The 26038-nt window shown below is 43.6% G+C and overlaps 1 protein-coding gene across 1 annotated transcript; it reads right to left on the reverse strand.

Moving 5' to 3' along the window:
* Positions 1-536: 536 nt before the first annotated feature.
* On the reverse strand, positions 537-25321 carry EXOSC8 (exosome component 8). The gene is made up of 11 exons (XM_072991683.2): positions 25211-25321; positions 23656-23692; positions 14367-14430; positions 13372-13445; positions 11031-11076; positions 8473-8578; positions 8340-8385; positions 6134-6230; positions 4529-4646; positions 2938-3044; positions 537-2114 (listed from the first exon to the last, which is right to left on the reverse strand). Exons 1-11 carry the CDS (start codon positions 25240-25242, stop codon positions 1999-2001), a joined length of 843 nt encoding a protein of 280 aa, XP_072847784.2. The 5' UTR covers positions 25243-25321; the 3' UTR covers positions 537-1998.
* Between the last annotated feature and the right edge of the window lie 717 nt (positions 25322-26038).

The following is a 26038-nucleotide window of genomic DNA, read 5'->3' on the forward strand; positions in this document are numbered from 1 at the left end:
ACTTCCCTGTGTTAACTCTCACTGAGAGGAGAAAAATGTGCACATTGAAAAGGAGGAGGTCTGCTTATGTAATTAACTAGATACAGAAAATTCTGGGGAAGAAAAGAAGCTATGGACTTGACACTGGAAACATACATACAGTAATTCCTGATCTGATGGCATGGAAGGAATTGATTAAGCCCTCTAAGAGAAGCAAGAGGGATGTATATGCATCTTACTCTGTTGTAAAAAGGATAAAAAATGTTGAGAGAGCAGAACTTCTCAACGCAGCAGCTACAGAAAAAGCTGAAAGGACATTGTTATGTATGTAAATGGTGGTGAAGAACAGGTTCATAATTACACCAATTGTACTGCAACAATTAAGCAGCCAGACCTCAAGCAATCAATTCAGACATGTGGCGTGGGACTCTTCTTTTTGAGAAAGGAAGGAAAATGCCTGGGTATAACTTTTTCTAAGGAGAAAAATAGATTGAGTATTGATTGACATGCTTGGAAACTTCAGTCAACATATGTATTAATTCAGTCAAGGGAGAATGAACATTACAACTGGACTTTTAATAAACCAAAGACTTTAAGAACATTGTATATCAATTCGTATGGACTACAGTATTTGTTGGTTGTCATAAATGTTACTATAAGAGATGACTGCTTTTCCTCAAAAATAAAAATAAAAAGGGTAGTTGCAGAAGCCAATTGTTGTCTACTACAATATCAGATCTTCACTCAGCACTGGGGTTATTGTGCCTTTGCTATACAGTGGGGAATCAGACACACTCTTTCAATCCTATTTCACTCACAGTCCAGTGGGAAAAGGAACATCATATGTAAGAGATGAGAGAACAATACAAGCACTTCTATTAGAAGATCCTGTGGACACAGCAATTTGTTTTCGAAGAAACAATTTAAAAAGAGCTTACTGTTGAATTATTGTTCAGTTTTGAAAGTCGCCCAAGCTAGTAAGTACAATAATTTTTAAATAAGCCTAAGCATGACATACACTTTCCCCCAGTGTGGTGTAGTGGATGGAGTGACAGACTAGGACTCTGAAGAACAGGGTTCGAATTCCCAGTTGGCCCTGGAAAGTCACTGCGGGAATGGCACGGATACCTCACTTACCTTGAAACCCCTCTCTGGGTAGCTGTAAGTTGGTTCTGATCTGACAGCACAAAACACACACGGATATGCTTAGAGGCTCCATAATGCTTTTCATTTGATAAGAACTCTGATGTTCATGTATTTGTAAGAATGTTTTTAAAGCTTTTGGAGTTATACTGATTTTTATTTTTAAATGAAATTTTATAGAGATTCTCTTTCATATGCTTTTAAAAATGTGTCCTTTAAATATGCTCCTTTATCTTGATTCTAATAGACCAACATTCTTGAGAGGGCCTCAACAGTTAAAACCAAGCTACACCTGGTGGGTCCACAGATTTTCCAAGTATATTTCAGTATCCGTCCCACGAAGAACAGAGATGTCTATTACAACTACTCTGCTCTTCATCTTCTTTTTGGTAAGGCGAGATGTCAGCAACATCTCATGTCCTCCTGTAGGGTCTCCTGTATGTTTTCCTCTGCACGCTGTCTGCCAGACTTCTCTTCAAGAATCTGAATGCAAATATACAGTTTCTCTGGTGAAGAATGTCTTCTGCTTTTACTCCTAACTGACACTTTTCCTGGGGGATAAGTGATGTTACATTGTTTGCTTTCCATCTCCATAACAAATATATATAATATATTTGTTATATATTTATATGTGTTATATGTTTATTATATTTATTTTATTTATACAGTTTCCTTTTTTAAAAAAATTCTATAGAAATTAACATTCCTAAGCAAGTCCTACTTTAAAATGCACTTTACCAATCTGGCAGCACTCTGTATCTCTCAAAGTGGAATGACAGTTTGAAGTTACAGAATTTCACAACTGTAGGATTTAAGATGATGTTTGAGCACAGTGACTGATAATATTCTAACAATGTTTAAAGCCCCCCCCCCCAATTATATTGGTTTTAGGCTTGTGGTCACTTTGTCCATTAGTTTGTTCACTTCTTTTTGTCGGGCTCTTGCTCGGCTGATACAGTCTTGAAGTTTTGCTTCCGCGAGGGCACTTCCTCCTGACAAAAGGAAAAAGAAAAGAAAAGGAAATATTGGATTTAGCATTCACCTTCCTTTTCAAATTTCCGTCAAATAGTATTACACGGTACTGAGTTTATTAAGTAAAAAAGAAGCAGCTTTATTTTTTTGTTAACGTTACTTATTGACCATAAAACTAAGTTGGATACTTTTATTGGGCCACTTGAGGAAGAAAAACAAGCTCCCTCTAAGTTTTGCAATCTCCTGCCTGAGGAAGGACATGAAGACTAGCCTTTTGCAAATAATAAAACATTTCTATCACATATTAAAAGGCATGCAAGAGCTACATGTTCCCATTTGACGATTCTTGCATAACACAACTTCATAATCCTTTTTTTTAAAATGGTGGCATCACATTTTAGTTAAACACTCCCAACTACACCATAGGGCAGCGGTCTCCAACCTTGGGCCTCCAGATGTTCTTGGACTACAACTCCCAGAAGCCTTTACTACCACCTCTGCTGGCCAGGATTTCTGGGAGTTGAAATCCAAGAACATCTGGAGGCCCAAGGTTGGAGACCACTGCCATAGGGCATAGCTTAACCAGTCTTATGTTATCCTTGCATATCTGCATGCAACTTGTCAAAAAATATTTCTTGGCTAGATTCTTCTCGGTGTTCACAGAACTTTTGCTTAACCTCCCACAGCTCAATAATAAAACTCCAGGGCACCTCTTGGTTGCTGAAGCAGTATGTGATGGTGGCTCAGCAATTAGCTGCAGCATATTATGCAAACCTTACATGAACACCAATGGGATTCTGGCTGTTAGTCCTTTAATTCACTCAAAATAACGGGGCACAGTACCTGGTTTATAAACAGAACACAGTTTGCCTTCTTCATCAGTTACAATAGTCAGCATCCCAGATGACAAGTCTTCTTCTTCTGCAGTTGGGTCAACAATCACTAACGTGCTTTTTAACGAGAAGACACACAGAAATCCAGAGGTGAAGTGATTTTATATGGCAACAAAGGCATAATATTTTAACATATGTTAAATGCATAGACAGTAGCTTACATTTACACAATCCAGTAACAATACAACCCCCAAGATGCACTGTCAGACATATAGCCTGTGGCTAGAACAAGGAGAATGTTGAAGCTATTCTTTTGTATGTCCACACAGTCTACACCATGGGTCCCCAATATGGGGGTCATGACTCCCAAGTGAGTTACAAAGTGGTTTTTCTTTTGGGGGGCATTTGCCATGGTTATTTTTAGTTGCAATTATTGTTATACTTACTATATTAAATATGGTACACACAACATGGTATTATTTTAATCCTCCTGGCCTACAGATGGATAAATTTGATCTGAACCAGAATTGCAGGCAACCTAGAGTTCTTGGGTATTTCTGTACCCCTTTGTTCCTTTTATGCCTGGACACCACTGCCAGCTCCCCCAAAAGAACAGCTTTCTCTCATTTCTCTCCGCTCCATCGCCACACCCACCTCTGGAGGACTGAGGTCGTCCATCTGGGCCCAAGCATTAGCCTAGCTCAAAGAGGTCTGGATGAGGACAGAGCATGGTGCATGCTGGGAATGCGGGTGTCCCAAGATGGCACCGAGATTGAAAAGTTGTTGCTGCCAGAGCAGTGGCACCTGTCACTCCACCTGAGTCTCCTGCTCTTGTGGGTGTGATGATAGCAGTGCGGTGAAGAGAGAGGGGACCTGGGAAGGGAAGATCCCTCTGGGCCCCTCCTGAGTCATGGACAAAAGGGAGGAGAACCAGGGAGGGGGCATGGGGTGTGTGTTGATTTGGGCTTCAGGGGGGAGGGTCCCTTCACTGAGGGGGGGGTTTCAAGGAGACCTGACAGGAGGGTCATTTCCACATCCAAAAAATGAAATTAAATTCAAAGCATATTGACATTTTTTTCCTTCTAAAATGTTGTCTGGTAGAGGCAGATTTACAGCCCGCCCCCAATAATTATGTACTGTTACATTAATATTCACATATTAGATTAGAATTCTATTCTGGGGGAAAAAAGCTATTTTAATGTGTTTCCTTCACCCTGTTAAATATGCCTTTAATGCAAATGTGGTGGAAGAGCCACAGCTTACTGTGCTGTGATAAAAGGGGGTCACAACCCAAAGAAAGTTAGGAAACACTGCTTCACACAACAATGGGAAGGTGTAAGAATTCCTAAGAAAGGGTGACAGAATGAAGCAAGAACCCACTACATTATTTCCACAGGGAAGACCCCTTCAGTCTGGGTGAGAAGGATTGTCACGCTGTCCCTCTCCAAGAGTGGGGGAGGATTAAACCAGTTGGAGGAGGGCCATTATTCTTTATGGTTCCCCACAGATTTTATTCCTTCTCTTCTCAAGAGTGCTTTTAAGGTACGAGCGCCAACCTCACCACTTGCACACAGAAGGCGGCTCCATGGCGATTCACTTACTCAAACAGCACAAAGGATGTGGCTACTGGTTGCTTTCTAATGGTCAAAGGAAGCTTCTCTTTCAAGTTGACTTCTGCCAAACCAGTTTCCTCATTTAGCGTAACGACGGGCAACTGCACTAAAAGAACAAATGAGAATTTGGTGAGGAAAAAAGAAAGGCGTTTTGGAAGGAAAATGAGATAGTGAGAGGAAGGGTCTAAGATTATGTTCTGCTTATAAATTTAAGTAAAAAAATGGAAATCCATGACTACTGGGTGTTTCTGACCCTGCAGAGCTTTAGAGTTGCCCCTAGAACATGACCTTCTATTTCCCCCAACTATCCTTGACCAACTTTTCTCCATTTCCCAGACCACCATACAAATACAATACCAACTTGAAATACAGTGGGGTCTCTACTTAAGAACGTCCCTACTTAAGAACAATTCCACTTAAGAACAGCTCCATTTGCTAAATTTTGCTTCTACTTGAGAACAAAAATCCAGATAAGAACAGGAAAAAAAAACCTTTCCTGCTCTTTTTTTAATCTTAGGCCATCTTAGGTTAAAAAAAAATTCTCCCCCTAGTGGTAGAGTACGTATTAACCAGCTTTGCATTAGTTCCTATGGGAACTAATGCTTCAATGTACGAACGCACCTCTACATAACAAAAACAGCCAGAGCGGATTAATTGGTTTTCAGTCCATTGCTTCAAAATTAGCTTCCTCAGAAGTGCTTTTAACACTGTTCCCTGACCTAAAAAAAGAAAAAATCCCCCTCTAGTGGTAGAAGGCGGAATAGCAGCTTCCCATTAGTTTCTATGGACGGAAAAGAGCAGATACGGATTAAATGGTTTTCAATGCATTCCTATGGGAAATGCAAATTCTACATAAGAACTTTTCCACTTGAGAACCACCTTCCAATACGGATTAAGTTCTTAAGTAGAGACCCCACTGTATAAATATGTATACTGCACTAAAGGCCTTATACAGTTTTCTACTCTAAAACTACACAATTCTCAAATGCAAAAATATTTATCGAGGCAAGATATTTAATGTAAGTTTTGAAACTGCAATAGAAATCAAGTTCAAGATTAGACTATAAGTAATCCTTTTTAAAATAAAGATTTAAGATGTTTCTTCTTTCCTTTGTGGTACTTATACTGTTTCATCTCCGAGTGTTCTGTGCAGTGTGCGTGTGAATATATGCATGAATGACCAAAAGAGGTCCCTGTCAATTGCAAATACTGACATGGGGATTTCTGGATAAACCCTCCACCCCACTATATTGACCATGACTCTCTAGTTATTTCTGCTGGATGAGTGGGTGGGTTTTCCTAGGGGGAGCAGACTTGTGGAAAATGACATTCTGTAATGAATATAACATTGCTTTGATTCACTGAGGACTCTCACACCTAATACTCAAAAGAGCAAGGTGCCATAATAATGGACAAAGCAGCTACCTAAGAATGCCACGGCCTGCAACAGGCCCACTTCATGTCTTCCCAAACTACTCTCCCAAACTCTTGGCTTATTCTTTTCAGAATTTATAAGATATCGGTGTCTGTTTTCTCTGCGATGTAAACCTGCCACTGTCAATTTAAATATGAAAATACAGAAGGACTCCTTACCATTTTTTAAAGCGGCCAAGAAAGCACAAAGAGATGCATCCAGGAGGTTTCCATCATAGTCTAAGCATATAATGTCACAGTACAGAACCCAAGCAATCTTAAAAAAAAAAAAAAAACACACACACAAATGTAAATACCGAAAACACTTAAATGGAACCACAGACACATTTTGCAACTAACCTGTAAGTCAAAAACGTTCCTTCATGTCACTTTTCAAGAGGCTTAAGTCTGAAATCAGCTAGAGCGACTTAAGGTGACACATCATCCCTTACCCAATTTTCAGATGACCAGATGAAGAGGTGGATGGGGGGCACCAGCAGCTTAATCTTGGTGTGCCGATCTCTAAATGTGCACACTAAAATAACTCTAGCAGCAGAGTATTTCAGAGCCACCTTGCTCTTAGTACTGCCCAAATGACTAAAACGTTATCAGCAACAGATAAGGCTACAAGTGTTTGGGAATGCCAGATTAGCCCATTTGCTGCTCTAAACCCCATATCTCACACAGGGGGACCCCCTCGGGGATGGCAGGCCCCCTTCTGGACCTCACTGGGATGAAGTCTCCCACATTTTGAGCCTAAACAGGGAAGGGAAACTTCAAACTGGCTATTTGCACCTCTGGAGGCTTCTGGGAGTGAAACCGGCCACTTTAATATTGAACAAAAGTTTTCCGTGTGGCCGGTGTTGAGGATCCTGGGGGCTACACTTTGGCCACCCTTGGTTTACATACAGGGACAGAACCTTAAACCCAGTTAAATAGAACAGGAAGGATAAAACTAACAAAACCAGATATATTCATTTTTTTAAAAAAATGCAGGGCCACAAATGCAGATTTAATAAATGTGAAGATAGTTACATTGCATAAATTAATGACCACACAGCTGAGAAACAGCATGACTATATGCATTAAATAACCTAGTGGTCTGCACACTAAAATGCTCTTTGTGGGTCTTGCTATTCACAATGTGCATGTTAATATTGCTTATGCAAATATATTATATGTGACAAAAGTGGTGATTATTACATTAAAAAAAAAAACAGAAAGGTCTCTGCTCCATTTAGCATGATATGCGTGTGAACTACTACAGTGGTGCCTTGACTTACGACCATCCCAACATATGACCATTTTGAGTTGCAACCAGCTCCAGCCGCAAAATTTTGCTTTGACTTGCGTCCGGAGCTTCAAGTTGCGATCAAAAGAGGCAGGGAAAAAAAGCGGGGAATTCAAATTACAGGACTAACCGTTGGTCGGCGAAGAGCTTCTTTACAGAAGCTTCTTTTTTCCAGCCTCACTGCGTTCCAATGGGGCTGGCTCTGTGTGTGTGGAGTATGTGTGTGTGTGTGTTTTTTCCAGCCCCACTGTGTTCCGATGGGACTGGCTGTGTGTGTGTGTGTGGGGGGGGGGGGAAATTTGATTTTTTTTCAGCCCCATCGTGTTCTGATGGGGCTGGTTGTGTATGTGGGGGGTTGATTTTCTTTTCAGCTCCACTGCGTTCCGATGGGGCTGGCTGTGTGTGGAACGGGTTTTTTGTTTTTTCCAGCCCCATCGCATTCCAATGGGGCTTGGTGTGTAGGCGTGTTTTTTTATTATTATTTTTCAACCCCATCGCGTTTCGATGGGGCTTGCTGTGTGGTGTTTTTTGATTATTTTTTTCAACTGGAACAAATTAATGGGGTTTCAGTGCATTTCAATGGAAATGGTGCTTCGACTTATGACCATTTTGAGTTATGATTGTTCTTCTAGAAGATATTAAGTTTGTAAGTCGATGCACCACTGTACATACCCTTTTCTACAGTGTATTTTATTTAAAAATTGCCAGTATAATGTTATACCTACCTTTGAATCATTATAGATCACTTTGAAAACTAAGCTACACTTAAGGTTTCTTTTTTTGCAGTGCACTGAAAAATGCATTACACCGGTGAGGTCTTCACCCATAAGAACCCCACTTTGAAACTTTGAAACAGTTAAATGTTTGGCAGGAACTGTGACCCTATGAGGTCTATTCTGACCATCTCAGAAGCAGCAGGCAAAAGACTTCCACACCAAATGACTTAGGTCACTTTATCCATATATACAAAGCACATATCACAAAGCAAAATGTCATTTCAACTTTTTTATGTGAACTCGAAGGGAACAGATGCATTCCAGAGTTTTTAAACACTATACACTTAGTATTAATTGTAAAGATTAAGCATATACTTACCTTCCCATCAACAATGCACAGATCTTCTTTCAGTACTATCTGTGAACTGAAACAGTGAAATTTTGAAGGGGAAAACCAGCTCTTCTTGACAATTCTATACTGAAAAATTAATAGATCATATACAGTATCTTACTTTTCAATTACATCTGCAATAAACTGACTAGCTGCCTGAGCCTCTTCCCCTGGCGGTCCAGGTCGAAACCTTGATGAACAGAGTGGAGGAAGATCCACATTAGGAACTACGGAGGGAAAAATCATGATGAAGCAAAAGATATCATAGGAGGCATCTGGTGACATACTCCTTCCTCAATATTTTACATTCTAGACCTACTCTTGTTAGGAAAAAGAAAAAGGTGATTAAATATTCACCTAATTTACATTAGCATGACTTCTTCCTGAATTCCACATATATCTTAAGAATAATGAATAAAATAACCTTGAATCCCCAGGAAACTTAAAATAAATTCAAGCACAAGAGTATTTGATCTAAAGTTCTAGAGGTAAAAATCCCAAACACAGAATGGACATTTTCAGGTTTTCGCTCTCTTTTCCCCAGAGTCCAAAATCCTGTCACTGTAAACCTATGCTGCATAAGGCTGACAATGTCATCACTGGTAATTTTTTTAAAAATAAACATTTCTGACTTTTCTCCCAAAACTCCCAAGACTGTGAAATCCCTCTCATTATCAGCAACCCTGGGACTGCAGAATGGGAGGGGCAAGTTTTTAATTAGCCAAAACTGTCAGAGATGATCTTACTGGCAATGGCAATTTGCAGTAATTAAAAAACATCCTCCTTCTGTCCCATGGCGCCCTTGGCTTCCCCAAAATGGCCAAAATCTTACTGCTTAGTGTAGCATCTTGCACTAGGGTAGGTCCACTGCATCAGTGGGGATTTAATGAGTCACTTCCTCTATAAGTTCCATTGATTCAAATAGGCTTACTCTGGTGATAACTTGATACCCTAAAGGAAGTCTAAACTACAGTAGGCCCACTGGAATCAATAGAACTTATGGAGAGGTTGACACACCAAACCCCCACTGATTTAAGGGATCTACTCTAGGACAACTTTCTATGCTTAGCAACAAGATTTTGGAAAATGAAAGGGATTGCACAGGAGCCTTGGGAGAGAAATCAGAAGTGTTTAATATCTAGAAATTCACGGTGTAATTTATAGCAACAGGATTTCAGCCAAAATCTGCTTTGGACAGCTGGGAAACCTTCCAGAATACAGGAGGACACTGTATTTAGGGAAGAAAAGAAATTGATGTATTCTACATTTCCATGACTCTTCAATTTAGAGAATTTAGGCAGAATACGTCCATTTGAACCATTGGCTTATACTTGGAAAGGGTGCCAACTAGGAAGATTTAAAAAGCTGATAGGATAACAGGATGATAAAATTTGAAACGTGCTTAGAAAGGAGGTAGCCCAAAGCCACCATTCGGTACCTTTAAAAAAGTGCAATAAGCAAAACATGTAGTAAGACTAGAGCCACAACACTGAAAATCATTCTGCAGTGAAAAAAATGAACAAAATTTCAAGAAGTTATGATTATCAATATTAGAGATGGGGGTATTCGTATATGATACTTCCTCACAGGAGTACATAACAAGGGTCCGGGCCACTGGGGCCAAACCATCCCACTCATCTGTCCGCTGCCGCAGCCGTCTCCATGCTCCCTTCCAATCGCTCCAGAGCTCGTTGTCGACTAACCACTCCTGGCAGAAGGAGGGAAAACAAGCCTTTCTGCCAGGCTGACGAGTGGCTAGTCCACCTCGTTATGTCAATCTATGTGGGGGCACTTGTATACAAATATGAATACCCCCATCTCTAATCTGTATACTTATAAACAGAGAAACGTGGTGTATATGAATAAACACATGTGAGAATTTTCTCTTAATCTTATTATTTATTCAGCTATACTACTTTTATCCTTTTGTTAAGTGTTGCAATAGGCACACCCTATAAGCTTCAATTAATTGTCCCAAAGGCATTCATCTGTTGGTTGGAAAGTGCAGAATAGAGACAAGGCTTTATATGTTATGAAAGAAGTAAAGTTTAGAAATAAATAGTAAATAAAATAACAATTACTATAGGTAGCATCCCTACAGTATACAAGGACATATATATAATGAGACTTAGTTCTGAACAGACATTCTTAGCATTTTCCTGCTAATACATGCAAGATACATCTTGTAAAATACAAGCAACCAATACAGTACAGTGGAGCCCCGCACAGCGACGATAATCCGTGCAGCCAAAATCGTCGCTACACGGAATTGTCGCTATGTGAAATAAAAAAGCCCATAGGAATGCATTAAAACCCGTTTAATGCGTTCCTATGGGCAAAAAAACTTAACTTTATGCGAAAATCCTCCATACGGCCGCCATTTTCGCTGCCCGGTAAGCGAGGAATGGGCGTGAAAACACAGTGGGCGGCCATTTTTTTTACCCGTTGGCCATTTTGGAACCACCGATCAGCTGTTGGGAAAACATCGTTATGCGAAAATCAGTAAGCGAAACAGCTTACCGTTCATCGCAAAGTGATATTTTCCCATTAGAAACATCGTTATGCGATCGCAAAAACAACTGCAAAAAATTGTCACTATGCGGATTCGTCGTTAAACGAGGCGCCCGTTAAGCGAGGCACCACTGTAATTTCAAAAGCAAGTAAGTAAAGGAACCTTACCAATATATCCCCTGTTACTGGCATCAGCAGGGGGTGTTGCAAATTCCTGTATGCAGTATGTTCATGTTGCAGAGAGGGAAGGACATAAGAATTGGAAAACATTTAGAAATATCTTCTCAGAAATCTTAGGATCAATATAAATAATGCTTATCAGTTTCTGAATGACAACCATGGCAACTATCATTCAGTAACACTAAACACAGTTTCGATACTATATCGGTAGGCCAAAATTTTCTTCCCAAGAGTCAATGCTTCTATGCTTATGGGTGACATGGCGTGGGCTCCACCCCTTGTTCCCACCTTGCTAGCATGCAGCCCGCTCTGACATTCATAGATACATACAATTCTAGCTCATATTTTCAGATGGGCAAAAATAGAATACCTGTCCTGACATATTAACATGGTACTGCTCCCCATTCCTACTCAGGTGATTAGTGATGAAAGCAGCAACAAAGTACGTAGTACTCTTCAGCTGTTCTCAATAAGAATACTGGGCAGGGGAAGTGAGGCACGACCATGGCATCTCAACATCTTGATAGCACCAAAGCTGACAAATCCATGAGCGCTACAATATATTCATTTTTGTGAATGCATAACAGAAACCCAACTGAGAAATAAACAACAGAAGGCTGATTTTTCCTCAGAAAAACATTACAATTGAAAATTCTTTGCTGTACTATGAACTATTTTGAAGCTTAACTTTCAGTGCCAACCACTGAAAATTCTCTTGGTGCAGAAGGTTTTTCTTCAAGTTTAGATCCCACTCACCCCTAAGAGACTCAGGGAAGCTTACAATAGCAAAATACAAACACTTAAAATGATGATGGTCATGCTGAGTTCAACCCACACAGGATTCCATATCTGGGTAGGCAAAGACAGGAATATTTATTCATCTTCCCACCATCATTTTAGATCATTGTTTCCCAACTAGGGGAGGGGTCTTAAATTGTTTTCTGAGGGGTTGCAGGCCACCTTATATGTTTTGTAAGGTTAGCATGCATGTAGGGGAAACAGGCCCTTTGGGGGAGAAAGAAGCTTCGATTTTCTGAGGAAGGATGGATTTACCCCATTAAAGAGGCCTTTTTATACAAATGTGGCCCGGGGTGGGTGGGTGTCGCAAGCCAGCTGGCTATCATAAAAAGATTGGGTCACAACTCAAAAACGGTTGGGAACCACTGTTTCAGATCTTCAGAGAAACAGGAGAAGATGACATGTGAAAGCCATGTGAGACTCAGTAGGATTGTCCACCTCAGCCCCAAGGTGCTTCCCTTTCCCTCTTCCTCCTTCTTTCTTGTGAGAAGGAAGCTTAAAGCTTTCTAGGGTTTACAATAAATCTGTTTCCAATTAAGTCTGACTAAGGGAAACTGTGATTTCTTCAAGCACCCTAAGCCCTCATACCATAACTTATCAGCCAATTGTGAGAAACATTTCCCCATATTTGGACATAATTGAAAACTGATTTCCAGTAAACCAACCAAGAAACTTTAAACTTCCTCTGCATGTGATGAGGGGGTGGATGGGGACTAGAGCAGGGGTCAGGGAACGTTTTTACCTTTTACCTCCCAAAAAAATTATTTACGTTGACATTACCCCCCCTTGGCTCTTGCCATCCACGGCTGACCCACGCCCCTCCTGCGCTCGCCCGGGACCTGTGGCCACCGTCCAGGCAGCCAGTCTGGAGCTGCCACACCGCTGGGAAAGCGTGTCCTTGGAGAGGGGAGGTGGGCACCACAGGGCTGGCAGGTCCACTGGCCATGAGCTCAGGGGAAGCGGGGTGGGAAGGGGGCCTCCTTGCCAGTGCACCGGGCAGGTGGGCGCAGGCAGGAAGGAGAGCCCCAGCCAGGGCTCCGCCGGGCAAAGACTCCAGCTGACCTGGTCCACTGCCCCCCCCCCACTTTGGAGGTGAGGAGGACAGGCAGGTGCCCTGTGCAGTTCCTCACCCGGGCTCGCTCTCCCCGCGACGGAATGCCCACCTACACACAGCATCGTCGGAAATAAAAATGCCTGGGGGTAAAATGCCTGCAGCGACCATCCCCATTACCCCCAGGATTTTCATTTTTACCCCATTTGGGGTAATTTACCCCTGTTCCATGACCACTGGACTAGAGCATGTGGCCAAGAACTATTATGAACATTCTCATAATGAGAAACTATGGCTTCCCCTTAAGCAGGGAACTGTATTAGTGGCATCTATTAGTCTAAAAGAAGCTGTCAAGACAACACGTAAGGAGGAAAATGCTACAAACTTTTGAGGTTCAATTTGCTTCACAACAACCTGAGACATTACCTTTTAAAATTAATTCTATTAAACTGTTAAAATAATATCTCTTAATGAACATACCGCTTTTATACCACATACAACCGTAGTGTTTCCTAGCTTCACAAGAGCAGAGCCATCTGCAGTGGTAATTGAACCTGAAGAGAGAGTGCATGCCTTAGAAAATCGAAGCTTTCAACTGCTGAGACCATTTTGGTAGCCCCATGATTGTGTGGGCTACATACACGCTATCGCTTTTCAGATTTCAATGAACGATTCAAAGGGCTGGCTTCTTTTTAATGAAACAAATGTTAAAAAAATCAGATTCATGTTCTTCTCACTGTGACTTTTTTAATATTCTGCCAAGAAATCAGAAAATGCTCATGATTTTCTTTGATAATAAAAAACATAAACATAGTCTTCATTGCTATAAGAAGAGTGTCAGTCACATGCCTCCTTAATGTGTTGGAGACAAAGATGGAATTTTCACCCAGATGACTGGAAGTCAATTTGAAAGATTCTGATTTTAAAAGAGAAAGAAAAAATTAGATAACTAGGAAAGGGAAGGTAGGACAAAAAGAATAAACAAGAAATACAGAAGCAATTGCGGAGGTTCAAACTGAAATTCAGTCAGCTAATACAGACGTATCAAAAGAAAAATAGTAGCTAAAATCCTGCCTGCTATTGTCTCTAATCCCACTACAATCTAATTAGTTTAGAACTGCCATTTTTCTTAACACTCTGATGATATACTACAATAAAACTGAACAAGTTGAATGCAGTCTTATGCCCAAATGAAATGATTACAATGATATAGATTTCTCCTCCTTAATTAAACCAGAATCTGGCTTGTGTTTTACATTTCCTATCAATTAACACTTGGGGGTGGATTGGATCCACACATAAGTCATACTTTGAGTAGATCCACCGAAATCAATGAGATTTAAGTTATGACGTGTTCTTCTCAATGGTCTTAAGAGTAAGTGGATCCTACAGCGATGTAATGAAGTACAGAATATCTCCCCCAGCTAACTCAGAACTTTGACGAAGCACAGGTATTAAAAAATGAAAACACTCACCTATGTTGACGGTTGTGGTTCTGAATTCACCAAGGTCTCTTCCATCAGGTCGACAATTTTCTTTCTTAAAATACCGCACATTAACAGAAACCAGAAACACATAATACATCTTCTCAGCTTAAAACTAAAATTAACTGAGATCAAATATGAGCACAGGTTGAATGACCAAACTTTCTTCTTTTCTGTCAGAAGCAAAGAATACAGTACAGTGGTGCCTCGCATAGCGATTGCTCCACATAGCGATGAAATTGCTTTGCGATGGATTTTTTGCCATCCCTATGGGGTATTTCGATTTGCGATGATCGCAGGGAAGCGATGGTCCCTATGGGGTATTTCGCTTTGTGATGATCGCAGGGAAGCTGTTCCAGTTAAGTTGTTTTAATTAGCTCCACACCAGGTGCAACCACTATTTATCAACAAGGCTCTAAACCAGTGATGGTGAACCTTTTTGAGCCCGAGTGCCCAAACTACAAAATCAACTTATTTATTTCAGAGTGCCAATACTGCAATTAAAACCCGAATGCTGAGGTTTTCGTTTAGAAAAAACAACTGTTCCTCCACTGAAAGGGTTAAATCCTTGTTTGTTCCCCCCCCCCCCCATGAGCGGTATTTAAAAATAAATAATTACTGGTTCTCCAGTCTCACAAAAGTTCATTTTGGTGCAAATGCTGGAAGATAACTTTTTGGAGCACCAGCCTAGAATCCTGTCAGAAGGCTAACACAGGGAGATTTTGGTGACAGGGGATACATTTATAGGCCACTAATTTAAAATTTTTTAAAAAATCATGCAAAATGCAAGCTTTTGTGGTTGAATCACATGACCAGAGGGGCTGCTGACATCATCTTCAGGACTCAGCCAATCCCGAGAGTGCTGCTGCTGCTGCCATGGGAACCCAACCCCTTTTCTCCTGGGTCTTTGTCACCTCACAGGGGCCCCACCTCTCTGCTGGCAGATAAAAGGGGCTTGCTGGGCAGGGCAGGAGACCAGAAGGGAGGCCAGTGGCCAGTCTGGCAGAGGGAGTGGGAACGGCTGAAGGGGACCCAGCCCTTCTGCCCAAGGCAAGTTCTCTCCCAAAAGCACAGGAACTTTCTAAGTGGGTTTGCAAGTTAACAGCTCAAGACAGGTGGAGATCCGTGGCATGAAGCTGGCTGATGTCAGCAACGGACCGAGGGGGAAGTCTGTGGATGCTGGCAGACAGAAGCTGGTGGCATCTCCCTGAGGAAGCTGGCTGAGGCTACAAGGTGGAGGCCGGCAGAGTTTGGCGGATGAAGCCGTTGGTGGATGTTAGCGTCCTCAAACCAGCTTGGGGAAGCTTGGTGGATATAGGTGGATGGAAGCACAGGCGTGTGTGTGAATGGCTGGTGGAGTGAAGGTGTGTGTGTGTGTTGGGGGGAGCGGCTGGTTTGTGCCTGTCTGTGTATCAATGTGTGTGTGAATGGGCTGGCTGGCATTCCATGGGGATGTCACCAGGGTTTGTGTGTGACCCAAGCATTCGGGAGCTGGCGGGGGCTGGCTTCAGAAGCGGAGTGGAAGAGATGAACGGGTGGATATTTCTGGTGGAAGGCAGTGGATGTTGGCAGGCGGAACTTCGGGATGAAGTTGCCAGAAGATTGGTTGGTGGACACACCTGGGTTGAAACCGGTTGACGGCAGTGGACATGCTTGCCCCTTAGCTGGTTTTTCTCTCTCTCTTTGTCTTGCAGGGCCCAAAGCTTCCTCTTTCCCCGGGGGAAGCAAGGGACCAGAAGGCAGGCGTCCTGCTGGAGCTGAACCAGGCCTTCATCTCTGCTAAGGATACCTGTTTAGCCTCTTTTCCAAAACCAATAAAAGAATTTTTCTGGAATGGTTTTGAAGTGTTGTCTTGTTTGTCAGGGGCTGTCACAGGATTATCTTCCCCATCCCTGTTACATACAGCACTGATGTTACCTGTCTGTCATGGGTTTGGAGGGAAAGTTCCATCCTATGGGGAGTGGAAGGCGGGACATCAGGAGGAGGGGCTGTACTGTATATATATATGTGATGCGTGTGTGGAGAAGTTTAGACGCTGGGATGTGAAGAAGCAGCAGCTGGGAAGAAGAAGCTGGTGTGGGAGTCTGTGTGTCAGACAGGGTACTACTGTGTGTCAGTACCAACCTGATAGGTTCAGGTGTCTGAATGGTTAGCCAGAACTGATAGGTTCAGGGTCTGTGCTTCAAGTTAAGTGTTCTGTGTGAACCAAACTGTGTGCATGTATGAATGAGATTAAGCCACGTTACTATATCTTATTCACCTGATCATTTTATTTTCCCTGTGTGTGTTTTAAATAAACCTTATTCTTTTATTTGTTGAAAATCCATCCCTGGTCTGTGTGACTTCTTAAAGGGAATGGTTGGTGGCAGCTTAGTGTAACGTGTGGCAGATCCCAGTAGGTCTGGGTTTGTCACATTGATTGGTGTCCAGCGTGTGGGATACGACTGGTCCAGTTGTCCAGTGGTCCAGCAAAGCCTTGGCAAGTGTGCCCAGAGCAAGGGGGGTCTAGTCAGGGACAATCTGAGAGCGCGTAGGTAATCTTCTAGGTGTGCCTCACGGGGGGGTGCACTAGTAGAAGAACGTGTAACCTCAGATTGGGGGCTAGATTAGGGAGCTCTGAGGTAACCTGGTTTTGGCGGGAAAAAGCTGAGGCAAAACTGTGAAATAGCAGTGAGCTAGCTTGTCTGCTGAGAGGCCCAGCAGAGGGGGGTAGACTCTAGCTCGCAACAGTTGCAAGTAGTGCTGAAGGACAGCAGCAATCTATAGGGAAAGCTGGGTCTGAGGCAAAAAGAAAAAAAAAAGTGGTCGTTTTATTTTGAGGCTTGACTTTTTAAAGCAGCCTGTTCTGGGGGGGAGTATGCCTTTGACTCGAAGCCAAATGGCAGAAATGGGTGAAGTGAAAGACCCCCAGGTTGACCAAGGTTCTGAGGATGAATTTGGCTCAGTGCAGGGTGACAGCACAGGAGAGCAGAACCCAGAACTCAGAAAGATACTCCTAGCCCAACAGCATGAACTGAGGGTGAGGGAAATGGAGGAAAGGGAAAGAGAGAAACAAAGGCAATTTGAATTGGAATTGCAGAGAGAGAAAATGGCGTTTGAATTAAGAAGATTGGAACTGATGAACCAGAACAATAATAACAATAGGGATTCTGAGGGAGGCCAATTGTCTAAAGCTGACCTGAAGAAATTCCCTGTGTACCACAAGGGAGATTGTCCTGAGGTGTTCTTTTCCCTAGTGGAAAGAGCGTTTGTGGACTTCTCAGTGAGGGAAACTGAGAAGATGACCATCATGCGATCTTTAATCAGTGGTAGCCTGGCTGAGGTTTATTCAGAGATGCCACAGGAACTGATGAGAGATTTTGCAGAGTTTAAAAAACTGGTGTTTGCAAGACATGGGATAAATGCGGAACAGCTGAGGCAAAGATTCAGGTCCCTCACAAAGAAACCAGAGCAGACTTTTACCCAAGTGGGGGCTCAATTGGTGAGGCTGCTAGAGAAATGGCTATCTCAGGAGGGGACAGAGACCTTTCAGCAGCTCAAAGACTTGATAGCGCTGGAACAGTTCTATTCAGTCCTGCATGGGGAACTGAAATTCCAGGTGAGGGAAAGGAAACCAAAATCTGTGGCAGAAGCAGCCGAGATCGCAGATTTTATTTCCCAAATAAGAAAGCCCTTGGGTGAGGGGAAATCTGTAGGAAAACCCAAAGAAACCTACAGCAAGTACTCTCAGGGACCAGGGAAAAGCCAGCAAGGGGGAGGGGCCCATGGTGAAGGGAAGCCCTCAGACATGAAACCAAGACCTCAGATTTTGGAGGGAAAACCAAAACAAGATGAGAAAGACTCAAAATACACCAGAAAATGTTATTTCTGTCAGGGAAAGGGCCATCTAATCTCAGAGTGTGAGAAATTAAAGCAGCTAAAAGGAATTGTGCCTCAGGATTCGAGTGGGACCAAGCCAAAAGCTGTGTTCTGTGTCCAGAAAGAGCAAGGCTCATTGTCACTGAGGGAGCCTGTTGCCATGGCTACTCCATCTGGAACAGCTACATCTGCTGATCAGGCTGAGGAAAATGGTCCTCTTGTAGAGGTCAGGCGCTGCCTGTTGGTGAGAACAGATTCTCAGTTGTTTGAGACAGCAGGGGTGGACGTAGGAATACTTGGCCATCAGTATCGGGGGCTGCGGGACACTTGTTCTCAGGTGACCCTGTGCCATCCAGATATTATTCCTAGGGAGTATGTAATCCCAAATGAGAGCATGAAGGTGGCAGGGATTGAGGGGCAGGCGATCTCACTGCCAGTAGCGGAGGTACCTGTGAACTTTCAAGGCTGGAGGGGAGTTTGGCGGCTAGCGATTTCATCGACTCTGCCAGCAGCCGTGCTCGTGGGAAATGACCTGGCTGAACATGTGAAACGGGTGCTAGTGATTACACGCTCACAAGCCACCACGGGGACAGTTCAAGGGGGTAATGATGAGCCAGAGACGGAAGCAGAGGGGAGTTCAGAAGCTGTGGTGGAAACCTTAACCACAGACAGCAGATTTGGACAAGAGCAAAAGGCAGACGCCACTCTCCAAAAGTGTTTTGAACAGGTGACTGACGCCCAGCTAACACCTGAAACCCCAGTGAGATTTCTGGAGAAAAAGGGGATTTTATATAGAGAGACCCTGAGGAATATCTCAAAAGGGGGAGATGGGATCAGAAGTCAGCTAGTGGTACCTGAAAAGTATCGCCCCATGATCTTACAAAGGGGGCACTCTGACATGTTTGCTGCACACTTAGGGGTGAACAAAACACAGCAGAGAATCACACAGAATTTTTACTGGCCTGACATAGGGAAGCAGATCAGGGAGTTCTGTGAACAATGTGATGTGTGTCAAAGGCAGGGGAATAGCCGCGACAGGACCAAAGCAAAGTTGTGCCCTTTGCCTGTGATTGACACTCCGTTCGGATGCATAGGGGTGGGTATTGTGGGACCTTTGCCCAGGGCCACAAAGAGGGGGAACAGGTTCATTCTCACCATTGTGGACCATGCCACGAGGTACCCTGAAGCCATACCCTTGACTAACATTGAAACTAACACAGTGGCAGATGCCTTGGTGGGGTATATGTCCAGGATGGGATTTGCCTCAGAAATAATCACAGATTTGGGCGCATCGTTCACATCAAAGCTCATGAAACGCTTATGGCAAATCTGTGGAATTAAGCACAAGGAAACTACTGCCTATCATCCTGAAAGTAATGGGTTAACTGAGAAGTTCAATGGGACTCTAATGCGCATGATTAGGGCTTACTTGGCAGAGAATCCAAACAATTGGGACCAGAAGCTGCAATCCCTTTTGTTTGCTTATCGATCAGTGCCACAAGCCAGTACCGGGTTCAGTCCATTTGAACTTTTATTTGGGAGAAGGGTGAAAGGGCCCCTTGATTTGATCAAACAAAATTGGGAGCACATCACCCAGGATGACCCACAGGACGTTGTGACATATATAGACTCTTTAAGGAAGGACCTAAAGAGAAACCTAGAGCTAGCAGCAGAGACCCTGCAAGCTCAAAAGGTCAGAAAGAAAGCTTGGGATGACCAGAACGCCAGGGAGAGGCACTTAAACCCAGGGGAGGGAGTGCTTTGGCCCAGGCCCTGCAAAGAAAACAAACTGCAGCTGGGTAGCCCAGAAAGAAAATACTTGGGTCACATAGTAGGGGGAGGAGTGATAAAACCCCTAGAGGCTAAGTTAGAAGCAGTTCTTGATTGGCCTAGACCCAACACCAAGAAAAAAGTCAAATCATTTCTTGGGTTGGTGGGCTACTACAGAAAGTTCATCCCGAGGTTTAGCGAGATTGCGGCTCCGCTGACCGATCTGACGAGGAAGAAGGCTGATGACCGCATTCCGTGGACCAGCGACTGTGAGGAGGCGTTCCAGAGGTTGAAGCAGGCGCTCATCAACTATCCGGTGCTGCGTGCTCCAGACTTCGACCGGGAGTTCATCATCTACACTGATGCGTCTAACAGCGGGGTAGGAGCAGTTCTGTGCCAGGAGGATGAGAATGGTGACCAGCATCCAGTGTCCTACCTGAGTAGGAAACTTCAAAAAGGTGAGAGACATTTGGCAACCGTGGAGAAGGAGTGTTTGGCCATAGTCTACGCGATCCAGAAGGCCAAGCCTTACATCTGGGGAAGACATTTTGTTCTGTGCACTGACCATTCACCACTGCAATGGTTAAAGACAATGAAAACCCACAATAGCAAACTTATGAGGTGGGCTTTAAACCTACAGGACTATGACTTTGAAGTGAAGGTGGTCAGAGGGTCAGTGAACTGTGTTGCTGACGCCTTGTCAAGAAGACCTGAAGAATGAAGACGGCGAAAGAAACATGGACTATGGATATATATTGATGACAAAAAGTTAAATGTACCTGTTTTTTGAACTTGGTTTGTATGAATAAAGGTAAATTGATGTAATGTATATGGTAAATGTTTAAATGCCTAACTGCTATGGTTAACTTAGAATGTAAGTATAAGTAAGTATGATATGGTATGTATAACTGTTGTTGTGTGTTTTATCCAGGTTGTTTTTTGGGAAAAAGCACCTTAGCTTTCCCCCTACAAAACAACTTATAAAGAGGGGAGGTGTTACATACAGCACTGATGTTACCTGTCTGTCATGGGTTTGGAGGGAAAGTTCCATCCTATGGGGAGTGGAAGGCGGGACATCAGGAGGAGGGGCTGTACTGTATATATATATGTGATGCGTGTGTGGAGAAGTTTAGACGCTGGGATGTGAAGAAGCAGCAGCTGGGAAGAAGAAGCTGGTGTGGGAGTCTGTGTGTCAGACAGGGTACTACTGTGTGTCAGTACCAACCTGATAGGTTCAGGTGTCTGAATGGTTAGCCAGAACTGATAGGTTCAGGGTCTGTGCTTCAAGTTAAGTGTTCTGTGTGAACCAAACTGTGTGCATGTATGAATGAGATTAAGCCACGTTACTATATCTTATTCACCTGATCATTTTATTTTCCCTGTGTGTGTTTTAAATAAACCTTATTCTTTTATTTGTTGAAAATCCATCCCTGGTCTGTGTGACTTCTTAAAGGGAATGGTTGGTGGCAGCTTAGTGTAACGTGTGGCAGATCCCAGTAGGTCTGGGTTTGTCACAATCCCCTCGTTATATTTGGGGCCCAATGCCTGGGGGAAGTTTTTGTGAAGTCATGGTGTGGGGCCCTGTGATGTCACAGGAATTGGGAACATAATATTTCTCCATGCATGTGTGAGGGAGTGAGCTGGGCATTGTGGGTTTCCTGTGTGAGCTCCTAAGCAAGTATATTATGCGTCGTGTTGGACAGACACAGGAAGCCAGTGAGCCCTGGTGCCATTCAGAGAGGGTTGGAGTTGGGTACCCAAACACTATGGCCACCCCATAACAATAAAAGACTCGTTCCTTCCCTTCCACCCACGGCTCCTCACGTTTGTTTGTTTGCCTGGCCAGGATATTCAGGGGAGCCCAGCCATTTCCTGGCACAGAAGCTCATTTTCTGAGACCAGGCAAGCCTCATCTTCATCATCAACATCATAAGCACTCCACGGACAGCTCCTTGCAGAGTACAAGTGGGAGAAAATTTGCCACTTCAAAGAAGCTTAAAGTCCAACCTCTCACGAAAGTGCCACTACCGAGGAAATGGAGATGGGCAATGATTTGGAGATGAGCATACATAAAAATTCATGAGGATCCATGCCATGAATAGATGGCAAAAATATACTGGTACTGCAAAATCTGCTGCTTGAGGGCAGTGTCTGCTTCTAGTGCAGTGACGGTGAACCTTTTTGAGCCCAAGTGCCGAAACGGCAATGCAAAATCAACTTGTTTATTTCAGAGTGCCAGTACTGCAATTAAAACCCGAATGCTGATGTTTTAGTTTAGAAAAAAAAAACAACTGCTCCTGTACTGCAAGGGTTAAATGCTTGTTTGTTTGTTTGCTATGGGCGGTATTAACAAATAAATACAGTGGTGCCCCGCATAACGAGCGATTCGTTTAACGACAAATCTACATAGCGATTTTTTTTTGCGATCGCAAAAGCAATCACATAATGTTTTAAATGGGAAAACATTGCTTTGCAATGATTGGTAAGCGTTTCACTTACTGATTATCGCATAACGATGGTTTTTTAAACAGCTGATCAGCAGTTCCAAAATGGCCACTGGGTAAAAAAAATGGCCGCCCGTAGTGTTTTCGCGCCTTTCGTCGCTTACCGGGCAGCGAAAATGGCGGCTGCATGGAGGATTTTCGCAGAACTGTGAGTTTTGTGCTCATAGGAACGCATTAAACGTGTTTTAATGCGTTCCTATGGGACTTTTTGCCCCGCATAGCGACGAATCCGTATAGCAATGATTTTTTTGGAACGGATTATCGTCGCTATGCGGCGCACCACTGTACTTAGTGGTCCTCCAATCCTCCATTGGGCTAGACTGGTCATGGTCGCCATTGCACCCCTCTGCTGGACCACTCCATCTGGAGTGCTGAAATCCGGGATTGGAGGACGGGTAAGTATTTCTCTATGACGACTTATGGCTCATGTGCCCACAGAGAGAGCTCTGTGTGCCAGCTGTGGCACACGTGCCATAGGTTCACCATCACTGCTCTAAACGCTCTCATCTTCAAGGCCATCCTGCCCTCACCAACCCTCTTCTCTCCAAAGAGGGGTCCCGGCATTACACAGTTCTCAAACCATGCAAGCTTAGCTTGAACGTTTTGCAGCTTTTCAAGACCTGGTGTTAATCCTCTTACTATTTTACAGATTTGATGTTAGCTCTGTAACCCATTGTACCCTCACAAGGACATTATGATTGGACTGTTGATAAGCATCTCAATGAGCTATTATAATTACCTGTTTTTAAACTGGAAATATTGTCTTAATTGTATATCATGAAGGCCTGTGGTCATAAACAATAAAATTGTTGCTTGCAACTTGTGCAGTAATGATCTCTTCTACTATGTTAACACATGGCCCTAATCACAGTGCTTCCCTGGTATAAAGTAAAGGAACAATAACATTGATTAATCCACACACGGAAGCAGATTTTGGGCCAATCCATTCCATTCCCAAGGGATTTTGGAAACAAATTCCCACCACAACAGGCAACAGACTTTCTTCTTTAGTACAGAGCAGCAGTGCAACTGCATTGTCAAGTCTGATTATCCTACATATCTTTTCATGGGAAATAACAGGTGATTGGGACCTAGCTGTGAAGATATGAGTTATCAGGCATATAAATGTACACACAACTCATACTCACTAAAAATCTTCTGTAATACTCCAACGGCTCCACAGTCCTGAAAGAAGTAGCACTGTTTTAGTAAAGACAAAGCTGAGAAAAAGCTTCGCTCACAAAAATCTGTGGTCAACTTCAGGTACTCTGTGCTTTCAATATTATGGTTGCAGGGGCAACTTCCATAACATTACCCCAACTCCACAGGTAGCTCATAACTAACTAGGAGGATGGGAGTAATTTCCTGAAATGCTACAAGAAAGCACCTCCCAAGTCCATAAACTGCCCATATATCACTGGGTCCTGATACTTCCAGAAAAGGAAGCAAATTAAGGCAATGAAAGGATGATAGTAAATACATGTGAACAGTATTTGAAATGTGCTGTCATACCTCCTGGTGGTCTCCTTTTCTCAAGGCTAAACCTGCCTAGTTCTTTCACTCTTTCCTTACTGAGCTTGGTTTCCAGTCCCCTGTTGCCTTTCTCTGAATTTGCTCCAGTTTGTTGGCATCCTTCTTGAAGCACAAATGGACACATGAGGCCTAACCAGTGCTGAATAGAGGGGAACTAGTACCTCACGGGATTTGCAGACTATGTACTGTATGTGAGTATGCACATGATCAATGCTTCTTTGTTTGGAGAATTGAGTTGTTATACTCATTCCACAGCTGCCTAAACTGTAACCATAAAACAGCAGACTCCTGGCTTCCATCCTAGGGACAAGCCTGGCAAAACCCATCTTGCTAAGATCTGCTGCATTTAACATCTAAGAGCAATGTTCTTGGCAAAATCCATCTTGCTGTGGATGTTTGGACTTTAAGTTTTGTAAGTTCTTCACATTGGTACAAACTTGATGAAAGTGGTGTTCTAATCCACAAAAGCTCATTTATTGTGTGATGATTTTTTTAGTGGTTGCATTTGGATTTTTTTAGACCACAGGGTTACCCCTCCCCTTTACTTCAGTGGAGTTTTCAGATACTCAAATTATCGACTCCTCCGGTCAATTTCCATGGCTGAGCAATTCAGACTCTGTTGTCCAGAATCATATTCTGTCGCTCTATTCACCGTTATTAGAAATCCTTAAGGCAGCAGCCCCTCATTATCTGGGCATCCTGACACGTGTTTGATCCTGAAATTACACCGTGAAGGGGGGGAGGAAATGTTGCCTTAAGCGCGTTTCGTAGGCACGTGCTTTCAGAAAAACTACCGAGATTTTTCCCCACTACCGGATGATTGTTCTCTTTTTTTTTTAAACTCCTTTTCGTTCAAACTTGGCGGAGTCCTAACTAGGCAGGTCGGGTTTTTTTTAAAGGGGACGCTCAAGTCGGCCATCCCGCCCCGATCGTGAGAATCCAACAGCGGGGCCGGGTAGGGCACGCGCGCCGCCCCGAGCCAGCAGCGCCCACATGGCCAAGCATAGCTCCCGGGAGAAGCGAGGAATTGCGAGTCTTTTTTTTTGGGGGGGGGGAGATAAGGTCCGGCCGAATGACCAGAACGGAGGGGGGACGAGTGATAGGTGGGGATGGGCAGGGAGAGGGGAGATGTCCAGTCCGCTACAGACCTTCATAGGAAACGCCACTAACCTGAATCCACCAGCAGCTCCCATCGCCGCCATCACCGCCTCCGGCTGGCCTCTGGTAGTTAGTCCGCCCAGGCGGAGAGGGCGCTGCTGAGCCGAACCTGGAAGGGGGGGCGGCGCCGGGGCGTGAAAGTAGAGTTAGGAATATAAGAGCACGGCCCTTGGGACAAAAAAATGGGGAGTCGCCACTTGTGGTGGGTTTTTTTCTTCTTCTTCCTCTCGTTTTTTCAAGGGAACAGCTCGACCGAGAGAGAGAGAGAGGAGATTGGTAGCGTGCCCTGCCTCGTGGTCTGTAAACCAGGGTCGTGTCCTGGAAGGAGGTCAAATCACCGCTCCGCCGGGGGAAATGCACGGGGCGACGGATGGGTTTGCGACGGTCAACCATTTCTTCAATATCAGGCAAAATCCAAAGAAACAAAAGACAAAAACCGGTGGTACCTTAAAAACTAACTTATGTTTTATTGTGAGCTTTCGTGGGTACGTCCACATCAGACATATGGAAACAGAATGAAATACCATTTGCATAGCATGCCATTGATCTTTCACTGTTCCCGTACGTCTGACGAAGTGGAGGTGATCCACAAAAGCTTAAGGTACTAACCGGTTTTTGTCTTGTTTTGTTTGCATTTTCCACAATGTGTTTGCACAGACTTAACCCGGCTACCTCTTCCAAAACTGCATGCCTGGAATGTCTCCCTTACCTGAAAAACCCTCGCGAGGGTCGCTACAAGTTGGAAGCGACTTGACGACACACAACATCTCAACTAGCAGGGCTTTCCTTGCCGTGCATGTTTTCCTCCCCGGAGTAGAAGACAGGACTCAGTTGTTTGCC

This window comes from Pogona vitticeps, chromosome 2, assembly GCF_051106095.1.
Source record: "Pogona vitticeps strain Pit_001003342236 chromosome 2, PviZW2.1, whole genome shotgun sequence".
In the NCBI taxonomy this organism is placed as follows: domain Eukaryota; kingdom Metazoa; phylum Chordata; class Lepidosauria; order Squamata; family Agamidae; genus Pogona; species Pogona vitticeps.

What these genes read in the sequence shown, in the direction of transcription:
- EXOSC8 (XM_072991683.2), bottom strand. Translation starts at nt 25,242, where the DNA reads ATGGCGGCGATGGGAGCTGCTGGTGGATTCAG. An exon ending in TTGTATGTGGTATAAAAGCG is followed by an intron (nt 11,077 to 13,371) that starts GTATGTTCATTA and finishes TACTGCATACAG; the next exon opens with GAATTTGCAACACCCCCTGC. An exon ending in ACATCCTTTGTGCTGTTTGA is followed by an intron (nt 3,045 to 4,528) that starts GTAAGTGAATCG and finishes CTCGTTAAAAAG; the next exon opens with CACGTTAGTGATTGTTGACC.